This window comes from Protopterus annectens, chromosome 3.part0, assembly GCF_019279795.1.
Source record: "Protopterus annectens isolate FY-2018-M chromosome 3.part0, PAN1.0, whole genome shotgun sequence".
Taxonomy (NCBI): Eukaryota; Metazoa; Chordata; order Ceratodontiformes; family Protopteridae; genus Protopterus; species Protopterus annectens.
Window position 1 is genome coordinate 283,651,658 of NC_056731.1, and position 16,832 is coordinate 283,668,489.

General features: G+C 37.4%; 1 protein-coding gene across 1 annotated transcript in view; it reads left to right on the forward strand.

Moving 5' to 3' along the window:
- Positions 1 to 16,832, forward strand: part of NEK10 (NIMA related kinase 10) — a 3,576,599-nt gene that overhangs the window by 2,136,271 nt on the left and 1,423,496 nt on the right. The window contains exons 18-19 of the mRNA XM_044064761.1: positions 13,433 to 13,535; positions 13,638 to 13,766. Coding sequence (XP_043920696.1) covers positions 13,433 to 13,535; positions 13,638 to 13,766 — 232 coding nt within the window. The remainder of the gene's footprint in view (positions 1 to 13,432; positions 13,536 to 13,637; positions 13,767 to 16,832) is intronic.

Genomic DNA, 16,832 nt, shown 5'->3' on the forward strand with positions numbered 1-16,832 from the left:
AATATAATAGAAGCTTTCTTTTTACCCCGGTCCCCTTTTATAGGAAACTGTATAAATAGTCTCAACAAAAAACAGGCACACTTTCAGAAAGTAGTGACAGAAGGAGTTCTAAAATGAAAAGAGGACATTCCCAAGCCCAAGAACAATCTAAATAAGCAGATTGACTGTCATGTATCATTTTCTTCTACATCCACTCCATGGCAACCCTTTAAAGCTTTCCTGAAACCTATGTCTTTACTTTCCTCTTTGGAACCAGATTACGTCACACATTTGGGTCCCTTAGGATTATACAAAAAGACTACAGTTGACATTCATTCCTCTTCGTCTTGTCAACCAAACTTCCTTGCTTCCTCCCATCTTGGATCAAATCCTGTCTCTGAAAGTAATAGAAACTGTCTCAACAGATCAGAGACAAAAAAATTTACTAAAGAATATCTCTGCTGTCAAAGAAAGAAGGAAGGAACGTGGAGACAAGAGCACAGCCTTTCATTTCTAAACCTGTACATCAAGATTCCAAAATTCAAAATGCTTTCTCTACAGTGTGTTTTTCCACTCATTCCTTCTTGCAGTTTCCTGGCAGCTCTAGATTTAAAAGATGTTTACCACCTCATTCCAGTCCACAAGAGCTTAATGTTTTTTTTAAGATTTTTTTTGCCGGGTTCACATTTTCAGTTTTCTGCTTTAGCATTTGGTTTGTTAACAGCTCCGGGAGTGTTTACTAAGTGCTTGGTTGCAGTAATAGTTCAGTGGAGTTCTGTTCTTTCATAAAATGTCTTTTTTCCAAATCAAGGGGTTTCTAGTAAAGCTAGACAAATTTACCATCATTTCATCTCATAGAATACTGTTTTCTACTAGGATGTCTTCTGGATACATCCCCTCATGATGACCATTCCTCTACAGGACAAAGTTTGCTTTTACTAGGAACAATTCTTAATGTTTTCCATTCAGACTTAGACAACGTGCCAGGTATTTTATCAAAATATTAGGATTTATGGCATCCACAATTTCTAGGACTCCTTTGCACAGGCTGATGGACTCATTAAGCCCTGAGGGGCTCACTGTGTCTGCTGTCAACTGCCATATTATCTCTTGATGTTCTAATTTATTTTTTCCAGTCCCCTTCCCTTATACCTCAATCAACTTTTTCTAAAACTGTAAACAAAAATATAGCAGAATTAGAACAGTTTAATGAGTATGATTCATTGTTCATGAACCTGTTCTCCTTACAATATGCATGTTGGTATATTCTGCATCTTATTCTTTATTTCTTTTTTCCTGTGTAGAAGACACTACAAAATTTGAAAGAGGCTGATATCACAATTAAGTCTGTCAAGGGGAAACAAGTTACACATTTTTTGTGCCATATAACCATGGCTCTGTTTGTCAATAAGCATATAGCAATAATTCAGTAATGCCTCTCCTTTATTGGTCCTTTCAAAAACATTTTTTTTAAATTGTGTTTATTCTGCTCTAAAAAAAAAAAAAAAAATCAGTGGAAACTGGAAAATTCCCAGTTGTAAACAGTTTTCCTAGTGCTTTCGTACAACTCCCCTAATTACTTCAGAGTCAACACTATGTTTGCGATTTCAAAGGGCTACTAGTAAGTGCCCACTACTTGGCAGTTGTCTTCATCTTCTCCTCTCCAGGCAACCTGAGCCACCATCTTCAGCCTTTCTTGACTGTCGTCAGCTGGCTTGAAAATATTAGCCAAGATTGGGACCCTTCTCATCTTAACACTCACATCACAATAAGATAGGCCTTAAACTTTTAGTGCAGTTCACTTGAGAAATCTTGTTAAAACTTTATTTTAGAGTTGTTTGCTTAATGGCTTAGTGTAATAAAACCCTGAATATAACCCAGAGTGCTATAGTTCTGTTAGACACCCCAGCACTGAAGGGGTCAGCTCTCACATGGGTAATGTGAACAGGCAACCTGAGTCACCATTCTCAGCTTTTCTTGACTGTCTTGAAAATATCGGCCAAGACCGGTATCCTTCTCATTTCAGCACACAGTCACATGGGTAATGTGAAGGAGCTATATCCTCTTACCCCTTGTGGGTGGAGCGTTTGGGCATGTGTCTTGGAGCATGTACTCCATACAATATCTTCTGTGTTGATGATGCTTGATGGTCAAATGTGGACTCAGGCAAAATAAATGCCTGTCCAGATTTACTACATATTCATACTTTGAGAATACATGTGGCAAGTTGTATACCCATTTTTTAGTAATATGCACACTGGAAGTGAATTCATTGTTGTTAATCTTGCTTTCCAGCATGCTGTGACTGTTGCAATTGATTTAGGATCATAGGATTATAGGAAGTTAATAGGCTACTGACCCTAGGGCCCTTACAAGCCTAGCCAACTTCTGCCCTTGTTTCCACGTGTAACTCGTCTGGTCAGGATAAAACAGACAAACGTTCATGGGTTCAGTTCAAGCACCTTTATTATACATAAACACATCAGAAATGAGGCTTTGTTACTTAAACTTAAATAAACTTATAAACAGACTGATTACCACACTCATACATGTTAACACTCTGACTGTTCTCTCAAATTGGCACTGCTGCTTGCACATGCTTAGTATTTATATGCATGTGCTACAAATGGAAATGCTTCTTAAAGATACATACTTTTTAGGAAATAGTCCATATATGAAATTACACTATTCAATAACATGCAATTTACAGAAATGATCTTTTGACATGTAATTATGCAAAACTAATTCTTTGATATGCAATCATACAAAATCAGATGCATATAAAACAATTATGTCCAGGTTGCTGTGTATTTTACACTGGGTCTAGAAATACGACTTGATCATGTAACATAAAAGTCAGAATTGTTCTAGCAACAGGGACTGTCTTCAAGGAATGTTCAACTTTGGGGACAACTGGGACATCATCAGGAACAAGAATGAATACTGAGATATGTTCTGTGATACAAACATTATCAAGGTTGCTTTGAGATCTAGAGTCTGTATCAAAGGTATGATGCTGCGATATTATTTCTGATACAGGAAAAAGATGTGTTCAGTTTCTTGTACTCTATACCCTCAGATTCTACTAAGTAGGATCTCGGCTTGGTACATATACCTCTCACTTGACCAATTCGATCAAAGCCTTTCACCGTTTGCATCCTCACTGTCTCTCATTCTTTTAATGGACAAAGAAATCTGCTCATTTTATAATAGCTGGACTTCTGAGAAGAACACTTCTTAAAAAGTTGGGCTTTGATTGCTCTGTTGTTTTTACCATTAGATACCAACAAACTAGAACTGATAGGCAAGGTTGTTCTGGTTTGCCTAGATAGAAGTCTCTGAGCAGGTGAGCCAAGTAGGTTGTCACATGGTATATTTTTGAGACTAAGTAAATTCAAGAAGATATCAGTATTGCCACACTTTGCACTCTCCAGTAATTGCTTTGCACTCTGTACTGCACATTCAGCAAGGCTGTTTGACTGTGAATATAAAGGACTGCTAGTAACATGGATAAAGTCCCACTCTTTAGCAAATCTCTGAAACAATTGACTGGTAAACTGAAAACCGTTGTCAGAAATAACTTTGTGTGAGAAATGACGTTCCATCTTGGTAATAACAGCACTGGAGCTTAGGTTGGGTAGCAAATCGATATCAAACCAGTTCGAATAAGAGTCTACCGACACGAAGTATTGCTGATTGTTCCACTCAAATATCTCAGTTGCTACTGCTGACCAAGGTATTTCAGGAATTTGGCTTAGATGAAGTGGCTCTTTTTGCAAATGTACCTTTAGTACTTTTGCACACTTTACAAGAAGAAAACACTTCATCAATGTCTTTCACTAGAGAAGGATAAAATACTAGTCCTCTCTCCCTTCTTTTGGCAGAATCAGAACCTTGGTGGGCACGATGCAAAATCTGAATGTATTCATGCTGTAAGGAAGTACGAACAATGACTTTTGGACATTTGAAAATTATACCATCTTCCATCAGGATTTCATCTCTGTATGGAAAATAAGGATGTATTTCTAGCAGTACACAGGATTGCTTTGACAGACATCCTACACTGATGAAGTGGTTGAGCTTTTGTAAAATTGGATCAGTCTTTGTATGATCTCTTAGCTTATCAAGTCTCATGGTTGAAAAATTACACACTTCCATGACACCAAAGTCAAAATACTCTGCATCAATCTGTTCCATGGTATTTCTGGGCAATCTGGATAAGGTATCAGCCAGATAAAGAAGTTTACCCCTTGTATAGACCATTTTGAAATTATACTTTTGCAATTTGAGCATCATTCTTTGTAGTCTTGCTGGAGAGGAATGCATAGGCTTTTTTAAAATAGTGACTAGAGGTTGATGGTCAGTTTCTATCTGGATAGCTCAGCCATAAATATAATCATGGAACTTGCAACATGCAAACGCAATTGCCAAAAGTTCCTTCTCAATTTGAGGATACTGCATCTCAGTTTGCGTAAGAGTTCTAGATGTGTCGGCAACATGTCTGCCCTCTTGAAGAATAACTGCACCAAGAGCGAACTTTGAAGCATCACAGGAAAGAACTCCTGGTTTCTGGATATCATAGTATCTTAATGTAGGCGGGTTAGCAATTTGCTGTTTGATGTTATCAAATGCTCTCTTGTGTTGTTCTAACCATGACTATGCAACACTCCTGCATGCAGCTCTCCCAAAGGCGATGATAACTCACTAAAATCAGGGATAAATTTGCCCAAATAGTTAACTATACCAAGAAAATGCTGTAAGGCTTGGACATTTTCTAGAGCTGGCATCTCAAGAATGGCTGTTTGTTTAGAAGGATCTGGTCGTAAGCCTGTACTGGTAAATAAATGACCTACATAAGTAACTTCTGGTAATCTGAATGTGCACTTTAGAGGATTGTGCTTTAAATTCACTTAACTCCCTCTGTCCAGAAGTTTACTGAGGTTTCTGTCATCCTCTGCTTCACCATTGCCTCAAACCAGTAAATCATCAACTATTATTGCATACGGGTAGCCTGAAAAAATTTGCTCCAGTGCACGCTGAAAGACTTCACTAGCAGAATTTATTCCAAAAGGCATCCTGAGGAACCTGTATCTACTAAATGAGGTACTGAATATAGTCAGTAGTAAAGATTTGCGATCACGCATTACTTGCCAAAATGAACTCTTGGATCTAAGACAGAAAAAACAGTGGCATTTGGCACGAGGGTTGAAATCATCCTGAGGATGATGAGGTCTTTTTAATACCTTGTTCAGTTTTCTTGGGTCAATGCACATTCTGATTTCATTTGAATTTTTTTTTATGAGCCACTGCCATGGAGGACACCCACTCAGTTGGTTCTGTGACTGGACAAATCACACCTTGCTGCACCATTTTGGCTAACTGGACCTTTACTTTGTCCTGCCTAGCTATTGAAAGTCTTCTTGCTGGTCTGACCACTGAACTGACCTCTGGGTCTACTTTCATGGAATACACAACTGGAAGTTTGCCTAGCTTTTTGTCGAAAACATCAGCATACTCTGACAAAACATCATCAGTAAAGCTGGAACTGTGACATGTGCTTACTTATGATGTAAGTAAATAAAAGTATAGCTACCACACCGCTAGATCCACTCCCTGAATAAACGTAGTAATAACAGCCAAAAACAAGGATCGGGAGTGCGTTAAGGCAGGCAACAAATTCTTTCATACAACTACGTGAGAAATAATGTCTCTTGTGACTTATATGTTGACCGCTCTTCAGCTCAATATTGTACCACTCTTCAGCTCAGTATTAAGTCACTTCTCACCTCTAGAAAACGTTACTCCAAATAGTAACACTTCGCCAAGTAAGTTTAGGTTCCACTTGCTTCACCATACAGAATAGGACTTAATCCACCAGAAAAATACACTTAACAAGCGATGTCTCTGTCGGTCGCTTATGACTTTATTAACACAAATAAGAAAATAGGCTAGCGCTTTCACCCGTAGGCTTCTTCAGGCCACTAACATTCAATTAATACTGGTTCTTTTTATATACACATCTATTCCCTTTTATTATGATGTCACATCCTGTATCAGTCAATTAATGCCTTGCATAAAATGTTCTATAATATACAAGCGCTATAAACACATATCTAGACATATTAAATCTTGTATAAAACATGTATACTAAAATCGCATAATATAATATAATATAGAAAATATTTCATTTAATAAAAACATGTAAGAAACTTATATTGTATTTCTATATATATATATATATATATATATAATATATATATATATATATATATATATTTATAGACATAAGGTCTTAAACCTTATTTAATGTTCCTATACATATATATTAAACACTTCTAAACTAAAATGCATATAGATACCTATAAATAAAACTCTTTCAGTATATATAATTAGCATTTCTAATGTAAATATGTATAAATATTTATGTTAATAGTCAATACTCTTTTTTAAAAATATATATATAATTAAATATACATTATATAATACATTTTACACATAAATGCATACAAATATATATACTTATTATAAATATTAGACCTATGCATCATCAGCATAAGTATATATATTTGTATGCATTTATGTATAAAATGTATTATATAATGTATATTTAATTATATATATATTTTTAAAAAAGAGTATTGACTATTAACATAAATATTTATTCATATTTACATTAGAAATGCTAATTATATATACCGAAAGAGTTTTATTTATAGGTATCTATATGCATTTTAGTTTAGAAGTGTTTAATATATATGTATAGGAACATTAAATAAGGTTTAAGACCTTATGTCTATATATATATATATATATATATATATATATATATATATATATATATATGTAGGGAGAAATACAATATATTTTTTTTATATGTTTTTATTAAATGAAATATTTTCTATATTATATTATACTATGCGATTTTAGTATACATGTTTTATACAAGATTTAATATGTCTAGATATGTGTTTATAACGCCTGTATATTATAGAACATTTTATGCAAGGCATTAATTGATTGATACAGGACGTGAGATCATGGTTTAAGGGAATAGATGTGTATATAAAAAAAAAACAGTATCAATTGAATGTTAGTGGCCTGAAGAAGCCTATGCGTGAAAGCGCTAGCCTATTTTCTTATTTGTGTTAATAAAGTCATAAGCGACTGACAGAGACATCGCTTGTTAAGTGTATTTTTCTGGTGGATTATGTCCTATTCTGTATAGTGAAGCAAGTGGAACCTAAACTTACTTGGCGAAGTGTTACTATTTGGAGTAACATTTTCTAGAGGTGAGAAGTGACTTAATACTGAGCTGAAGAGTGGTACAATATTGAGCTGAAGAGCGGTCAACATATAAGTCACAAGAGACATTATTTCTCACGTAGTTGTATGAAAGAATTTTTTGCCTGCCTTAACGCACTCCCGATCCTTGTTTTTGGCTGTGCTTACTTATGATGTACTTGGGTAAAAGAAAGCAGTTTCATTCTCTGTCTCTGAAACTTAATAATGACTGCACGGATCTTCGGACTACATAAAATTGCAAACCGTAACTGTTCCCAGCCTAATAGCCTGAAAGCACTACTGAACCTTCAGTTTGAATCACCTCCATAAGCAGCAAGCTTCGCTCAGTTGCCCAAATTAAGTTGCTCACCAGCTCTCAGTTTAGAAAATATTTCTGCTGATTTTACACCAGTGCCTACTTTGAGCTCTGTGGGTTAACCATTAATCAGGACAGTAAAAAATACTAGATTCTTTGCCAATAAATCCACCGCATTAACCTTTTCACTGACCACTGATGCACCATCTACACAGAAAGTAGGGTTGCAGCTCTCTATATGATCAACTTGCTTTTTTGAATGACCTTTCTTAATAACTGAATGAGACTTGCTTGATTTACACAATTTTTGAAAATGGTTCCATTTTTTACTCTTGTGGCATTGCTGACCAAATGCTAAGCACTTCTTTGTTTTAGACTCATAGCTGGCACCACAATTATGACCGTTAACAATAAGACTTGACTTGGGTTTTGCTGACTCACTCCTATACTGTAGTGAGCATGCCCTTTTTAGTGAGGTAGTTTCGGAACTTGCTAGAAAGGTACAGGGTCTCCCTGCCACACCCACAGGGTTTGCTACTCCCATGTGCTTAGGCCTGTTTCTGCTTGCCATGTGTTGCATGCTGTCTATGTTTGCTCTAGAGGCTGCTGAAACCATGTTTTTGTCACTTGCAAGCATATTTGTGTGCCTTTCTGTGAGCTCATGGATTTGACAAATTTCTGGGGCTTTGCTTAATGTTAAATCACTGTCACGAAGCAAAATCTTTTTCAGTGCAGCACTATTAACACTACATACAAGCCTTCCTTTATTAACTCATCTTTAAAGTCACCAAATCTGCATATATTAGCTTTATTTCTCAAGTCAGTGATGTAAGCTGCAAAGGTTTCATCTGGCTTTTAGTCTCTTGTATAAACTAAGTGCCTCTCTAATGTAACATTTGTCTGGGGGTTGTACATTTCTCTAAATTTACATTTTAAGCACTCAGGGTCCTCACTTGATTCAGCCGGTACCACAATATAACAGTTTTCCCCCTCTCCTGCATATATGTCTGGTGCATACACAAATGAATGCTCTCTTTCAATGGCTTTTGACCCAGGTAAGTTAAGCAAAATGAATGCCCTTGTATGTTTCTCTTTGTCAGAAAAAGCTGCTTGTATGAAAATATCATATTCCTGCTCAAATACTATTTTCTGCTATATTATGATCAAACACAAGCGGATCTGGTCTGTGAAATGCCTCTGCCATATCAATACACAGAAGGGAAGGTGCTTGAAATCATGTATGAACATCCACACACAAATATATATGCCAGTACTTGTAACTATGCCCAGTAGCACAACAAACTCTTTGAAATAACTGCACTTTGCCAAATAAGTCTCAGTAGTACAAGAACACTTTGAAATCACTGTACTTTATGAAACCTCCTCTTAGTGTAAGAAATACTTTGAAATGACTATATTTTGCAAATAAACTGTACACAATGGAAAAAGCTCAAAGTAAGAAACACTTTTAGATGAATGCACTTTGCAAATAAACTGTACACAGCAGAAGAACCTTTCAAAATAGCTGTACTATGCAAAATAACTCTGCACAGTGTAAGAAACACTTTGAAGTGGTGGCACTCTGCGAATAAATGCACACAGCACAAGAAACTTTTTGAAATGGCTGTACTCTGACTGCCCTTTGCAATATAACTGTACTTTGCATACAGCAAACTCTTTGAAATAATTGCACTGCAATAAAGCACACACACTGCAAACACTTTGCACACTCTGAGATACTTCAAACAACCCTAGTTATGCTTGGAATAGCTTCTGTCAATGCGATATAGTAGTTTGCGCCCAAACACAGTCTTTTACTAAAAGGCATGCAGTTGCCTTGCTCTTTAAGCTTAATTTGACCTTTTCAGTACTTGTTTTGCCCTTTTAATCTCTTATCTTGCTCATTATACTTTCCTTGTGCCCATTTTACTCTAAGCATGCTCGTTATGCATACTAAGTGTAATTCTGGGCCCCATACGAATAGTTTTGCTAGTTTTATCAAAATATCTAAGTTTTGAACAATTCATTTAATTAATAATACAGTTTTTGCCTTTCATTTGCATAATAATGAATTTTGTGCTACTCATTTGATTAATAATAGATTTTGTGCCTTATAAATGTGCCGTTTCATTTTCTTTGCCAAATAAATCATTTGTACAGTTTTCCGTTTCTGGCTCTTTTTTTTTTTTTGTTTGTCTGAGCTCTATTTAACTCAGCCAGCTTAATCTTCCTTCACCTTCAACTCTGCACCTCATGGTTTGAAGAACTTGTTCTTCTAATCCCAGTTCTGGCACCATGTCACTCATCTGGTCAGGATAAAATAGATGAACATTCATGGGTTCAGTTCAAGCAGCTTTATTACACACAAACACATCAGAGATGAGGCTTTGTAACTTAAACTTAAATAAACTTATAAGCAGACTGACTACCATACTCATACATGTTAACACTCTGATTGTTCTCTCAAAATGACATTGCTGCTTGCAGTTGCTCAGTATTTATATGCACATGCTACATCTGGAAATGCTGATTAAAGGTACATACACATGCTGTGATCCACACCCTGATCAATACTTATTGTCCCTACCCAAGAGAGACATAGGTGGAACCCTCAGGGTGTATTTTCAGTTACCCATCCATTTTTCAAGATTGCTGTTGATGAGGACCAAAGAGACATGAATTGGGAGTCTGTTCCACAGGTGTAGTAATCTTTGGGAGACATATCTGTCCCTCCAGTAGGTTCTATTAATGTCACATACCTATTTAAGGTCTTTAGAGCGAGTAACCCTTGAGGCATTGGACTTACAGAAATGCAGCATTTCCAATAAATCAGAAGTAGAGATTGCCTAATATGCAAGGCAGAGATTGCCAGTGAGTAGTCTGTATGAAATGGAGTAAAGTTACAGTGATTTTATCCGATCCTCATAGGACAGATGCTGAAGACTTTGAATTCTCCATGTGAGGAACCTTTGTGGACTCTCCAATTGCTCCAGGTGCTTGGAAAGGTACATACCAAAAGGAGCTTTGTACTCAATTATTGGCTTGATGAGGGAAGAGTAGAGGGAGGTTATAACTTCTTTTTGCAGAAGCAATGCCCTTACTTATGAAATGAGCAATATAGAATGCCCTACTTACCAATGTGGAGACATGGTGATCAATAGTAAGGTAACTGTCGACCTGTGTGACCAGGTCTCTCACCACTGAGTGCGTCCTTAGGGTGTTTCTATTGATGTGGTAGTTAGGTGGAACATCGCTCTTACCAAAAGGGATGATAATACATTTTTTTGCATTGAGTTTAAGGCCGTGACTTTGGCACTAATCATTTGTTTGAGTAAGACCCTCTTGTAGGATGTTGACATCGGATCCCTGTGGAAAACTACTGGTTATGGGTCTGCTGTTGGAGGTGGATTCCCCTATTTTGACTGTATGGGTTCTATCAGTGAGCCAGCTAGTGAGCCACCTAACGATATAAAGGTTGATACCTAGCTTGGTGAGTTTGCCAATAATGCCTGAGTGGAAAATAGTGTCAAAAGACTTGGACATGTCTAGGTAGGGTCAAGTGTTTGGAGATTACCTATATCTTTGTTGATAAAGGTCCATTGTGATTCACTCCATGACCTTGCAGATAAGGCTAGTCAGGCTAAAAGGTCTGTAGTTCCTGGGGTCGGTGGAAGCACCACCTTTGTTCAAGGAGATAATGATGGCCATTTTCCATTCACCTGGGTTGAAGCCGGTGCTTTAAACTGTGATTGAAAAGAGTACCCAATTCTTCTTGGAGCCCATGTAGAACACAGCCTGGAATGTTATCAGGTCCTGTACATGCTGTGTTTTTGGCCTTAGAGAGGGCATATATTACAACGTGGGAACAAATGGAAGGAATGTCATAGGGTATGTGTGGTGGGGACAGGGGAGTGAAGTTTTCACAGAACCTGTCTGCCAACAGGTTTGCTATGTCCACAGGCTCAGTGTATGTGGTATCTAGTACCAGTTCAGCACTAATCTGGGTCTTACCTTTTAGTCTATGGATGTAACTAAAGAATGCCTTATGGCTGTCCCTAGTTGAGGACGCTAATTTGGATTTGTAGTTTGGTTTGGAAGATTTCACAAGAAGTCTTATTTGCTGAGGAGGGAGTGTTTTCAGGTTAGGGCACACTCCCTCTTACTTTTGGGCAACAACTTCTTTCTTTTATTGTAAAGCCTATTAATTGCAGTCATCCACCAAGCAGGTTTGCCCTTCCTTGAACAGCTTGTTTTGGTAACTCATTAAAGTATCCACAGCACATTTTTCACAGATCCTTCTGCTCATTACAATACATCTTCATTCCACTCCTGCTCCTCAGGTCCGAAAACTCATTTCTACAGCTGCATGACTTCCATCAGTCCTGTCAGATCAGCTGTAATACTGACTAAAGTGCTAAGTATTGAATTCATCTTGCCTTCAAGATAAGCATTTTCTGACCTCCAGTTTATATACTGCCCATTTTGCCATTCTTTTTTTTTAACATTAATTATTATACACTCAGAACTGTAACTTGCACCTTCTTCTGGAGTGAACAGATGGAACTTTGCTGCTGTTTTGTCTGTGTTTAACAACATCCCCCAACACACACACACACACACACACACACACACACACACACACAGGATGCATATGCAAAGAAAAACACTACTACAATCAATCTTCTTCACAGTTACAAGCATAGACACATGCATATATTGAAACCTCCAGTTTTGTCTGCTTTGAATTCATTTCAGTTCTCTTGATTTCAGATTGCCTTAGAATGTTCTAATAAAAGAAAATCTTTGTGGAAGATTTTACTCATTTGTGTTTAAAATAAAGATGTATTTATTTACTAATTTTGTTTTTCAAGGGTAGAGCAGTGAGTGAAATCAGCCATTTTTCAGGCAAGCCCTGTAAGATGAGACACAGTGCACTTATTAAATAATAGGTCAAACAGGTTAAAAATAGGTAATAGCAAGAGATACCAAATTGAACAAGCAGTTCTTCCACTCTCAACTGTTCAGAATTTTGCAAAATATCCCTGATTTTTTTTCATATTTTTGCCCTGTACCCTCATAAAATTTTTGATTTTCTGGTAAATCCCTATGGTTTAGAGTGAGTCAATAATAACCATTATTAGAATTTCATATATATATATATATATATATATATATTTTTTTTTTTGTTCGTTCAGAAATTGCACTTTCATGCAAAACCTATTGTTATGCTAACATTTTAAGTAAAATAGAGTAACATTTCAAACTTATCCCTGCTTTTTGAGATTTGTCACCCTGCTATTTTTGGTTTTGTCCAGACTTTTTGAGGAAAGAAGTTGATAGATATGAGTTCTTAAGATGAAAGTCCTTGCAGTAAATTATGTTGTTGTGTCTTTCGGCTTTTCCTGGTTAGGGGTCGCGACAGCGGAACTCCGGTCCGCTAATGATTGGCAGTAGAATTTTACATGCCGAGTTGCCGGCCCTGACGCACAACCTTCAACGAAAGTTACTCCCATTCACGCATGTCTCCACACAGAAGACGCTCTAGCTGAGAATCGAACAGGATGTCTTACTGTGAGTCGACAACGCTACCGCAGCACCACCACCACAGTCTCTAATTATACAAATTAGCAATCTTTTAGTATTGAGAACAAATGTACAAGATTACTTTCAGCAAAGATTTAAGGTAAAAAAATCTGACTTTATTGTTTAAAATACTCTCTAATATTGCTGTACTTGTAGAGCTGAACAGTCATTTGGGTATTCAACACATTGCTCAAGAAAAATGAAAATAGAGAAAAACATTTAAAGAACACAGAATTTCAAATTACTTTTACTGACTTTCATTAACTATTTCAGGATGTTCCCTCCAGAAATGTTTGGAATGTTTATTGATATTGGACATTATGTGCGTGACATCAGTGCCTATGAAAGCTTGGTCATCAAATTAAACTCATTACCTGTGAGTGAAATATTTTCATATTTTAATAAAATATAAGTATTAAAGTAAAACTGAGCACTCCGAATGTAAATGTAACATTTTTTTATCTTTCATTAAACACAGGATGAGGACTTAAAACAAATTACTGAAAACATAGAAAGTGTCAATCAAAATAAAGCACCAACAAAATTCTTGGGTAATTATGCAATCTTAGATCACCTAGGATGTGGAGCATTTGGAAGTGTTTATAAGGTAAGATTTACTTTTGCTTCCATTTCATATTACTAAGGTGAGTTTGTTTAATTTCTGAGTGACTGCTTTGCTACTACTGTTCCACATGTTGAATTAGGTATTTATATAAATGTGTATATTCACTAATTATCTTAATCATCATTTGAGTTATTCTTCATGAAGCTTCACTGTAAATAGGTTGTGCCCACCTAGAAACTCTGCATTGGCATATATATAAATATATGTATGTATGTATGTACACACACACACACACACACATATATATGTGTGTGTATATATATATATATGGGTCCCATTCTAAAGACCGAAACGCCGATTCCCCGACGCGGAAATCACCGACGCCAGATGACCGACAGGTACGTATACCGACAGGGTGATTCGCCGACAGTGGAAAGACCGACAAGGATAATGTGCGATCGCGACCCGGTAAGTGTGCAACAGTGACGGAGGTAGGAGTGGTCAGGTAAGTGAGTTAGGGTTAGGGTGCAGGTAGGTGATGTGTACGTTAGTGTCGGAGCTTGGGCTAGGGGTGTGTAAGTGAGTTAGGGTTAGGGTGCAGGTAGGTGATGTGTGCGTTAGTGTCGGAGCTTGGGCTAGGGGTGTGTAAGTGAGTTAGGGTTAGGGTGCAGGTAGGTGATGTGTGCGTTAGTGTCGGAGCTTGGGCTAGGGGTGTGTAAGTGAGTTAGGGTTAGGGTGCAGGTAGGTGAAATGTGCGATAGTGTCGGACCTTAGGGTTAGGGTTTGGGTCAGGGCTCGTGTGTATGGTATGTAGTGTCGCGTGTTGTTTACGTTCCGTGTCGGTGTTTTGGTGTTCCGTGTTTTGCGTTGTCGGGTTTGTGTCGGGTTTGTGTGTTGTCGGTTATTTGGCGTCGGTGAGTTTTGTGTCGGGGAATCGTCGTGTCGGTGTTTAGAAGTAGACCCATATATATATATCTATATATCTATATATCTATATATATATATATATATATATATATATATATATATATATATATTTATATGTGTGTGTGAGAGTGTGTGTGTGTGTGTGTGTAAATAAATAAATAACTAAGAGTAATAAGTTTAGCTACCCAGTGTGTGTTGTACTGGCAAATATAGAGGTTATGTGGTTTAGAGATGATTGTACATGAATTCTAGCAAAAAGAGAGCTGGGGGATATAGGAAGTACTGTGACATGTACCCATCCTTCTATATGTCTCTGTACCTTTTAGCTCTTAAGCAAACTCCTTAACATGGTGCTGCATGGTGCTTTAGCATAAAGATGTACAGCACCACATAGGGCTGGCCCTGCAACCATGCTGAATGGTAATGAGGCAGTCTAAGGGAGAGCCATATGCTAATTAGCCATGTTCTGTCTCCTCTGAAACCAGTTCTAGGAAGGCTTCTACATGCAGAGTGATTCAAGAAATTGCTCAGCTGTGTACATCAGCATGACCATCCCCACCACTTTGTGGTATTGAATTTGGCCAAAATGCCAGGTTCAGCTACTACCATGACCATGTTACAGGGATCAGGGGTTAAGAAGGGAGCAACAAGACAGCAGGGATATATTCAGCCTAACCGCTTAGTGGCATTGACATCAGTACCAGATCAAAGGTGGAGGGAACCCTAGACACAAGGGATTATTCTTAATGTAAGTGCCTTAATGGCACTGGTATCAGTATGAGGATCTGGAGGACTGTGAAAATACTAGACACCAGGGAAACAGTATTGTTAAGTGCCATAATGACAGCAACATCACTAGTACTGTAATTTTTCTTAAAGTATTGTGGTGATCGAGAGGTGGGGGTACACACAAGCCACCAGTTCATACTAGATATGTGCCATAATGGCACTTCAACTATTATGGGAATCGGAAGTGGGGAGAACCATGGGAGAGCAGACAGGTCAGGGGTAGTTAGAGGGACAACTTAGTTGTAACTGCAATTCAGATACATGCAAATCAGCCAGTAACGAGGTCTTACCTGTTTGTGGCTAAAATCTCTCTTTATCGCAAGTTAAGGATTTGTGGGATCAGGGTGTTTCTAGTGAGGAACATATGTCTCAAGCTAGTCCCTTTAATGAATTCCTAAAAATGTCTTTGAAATCTGTCCTAATCATGCAACTGAGAGAAGCTGCCTCTCCTTTATCAGCCCCCTTCTGACTTTCTGTACATGCATATTCTCTGTGTCATACATCCCACTATCTTAAGGAATTATTTGATTTAATTTCGACAGTAACTTATGGTAAGCTATTTCAAATCATCGCCAGCCTTTTTTGAAGTAATATGTCTGTGCTTCACTCTGAAATGCTTTTCCACATCTCTGAACTCTCCTCCTTCCCGTGTCCTTTCTCACTAGACCTAAACTTCCCATCTTACTTCTAAGCTTTGTGTGACTCCAGATTGTTTCTTTTTATCCGTCTTCCAAAGTGTGCATACAGTGATTTATTTCAGCCTGTCCTAATATTTTAAAGCATGCATTATATAAATCATCTTGGTTGCCCTCTTTTGCACACTGTTTACTAAAAGTTAATTCCCTTTTCTTTGGAAGATCTCCAAAAATGAAAACAGTATTCAAGATATGGGGCTTTATATCTTCGTAAAGAAGTAGTATCACTTCTACCTTTCTAAAAGTTAGTGCAGCTAACTACTGGCTTATCAGTTTACTCCTGATTTTTTTTTTTTGTGAGAAGATCACTACAGCCAACTGTTTTCCACTTAAACATTTGTTTTTATGGTAACTGCTACTAAAGTGCATAACAGTACACTTAGCTGTATTTAATGCTGGCAACCATTTGCCCACCAACTTCATTAGCCTGTTGAGATACACATTTAGGCTCTTTCCCACAATTCCTCCAACAGTATTTGTTTGAATTGTAAGCTTAGTCTTTCTATCACATTTCTAAATCTAAAAGAACTATGTTAAGGAGTGCAGCCTCAACCCAGACCCATGTATTACACCACTACCATCTTTCCAGAAAAAAAAAATCCTACCACAGTCACTTCCCAGTCAACCAGATTCTTATTGATGTCTTAGCACAGGGACCTGCTGTAAGCCTCCTTACACTGTTGAACAAAATTTTATG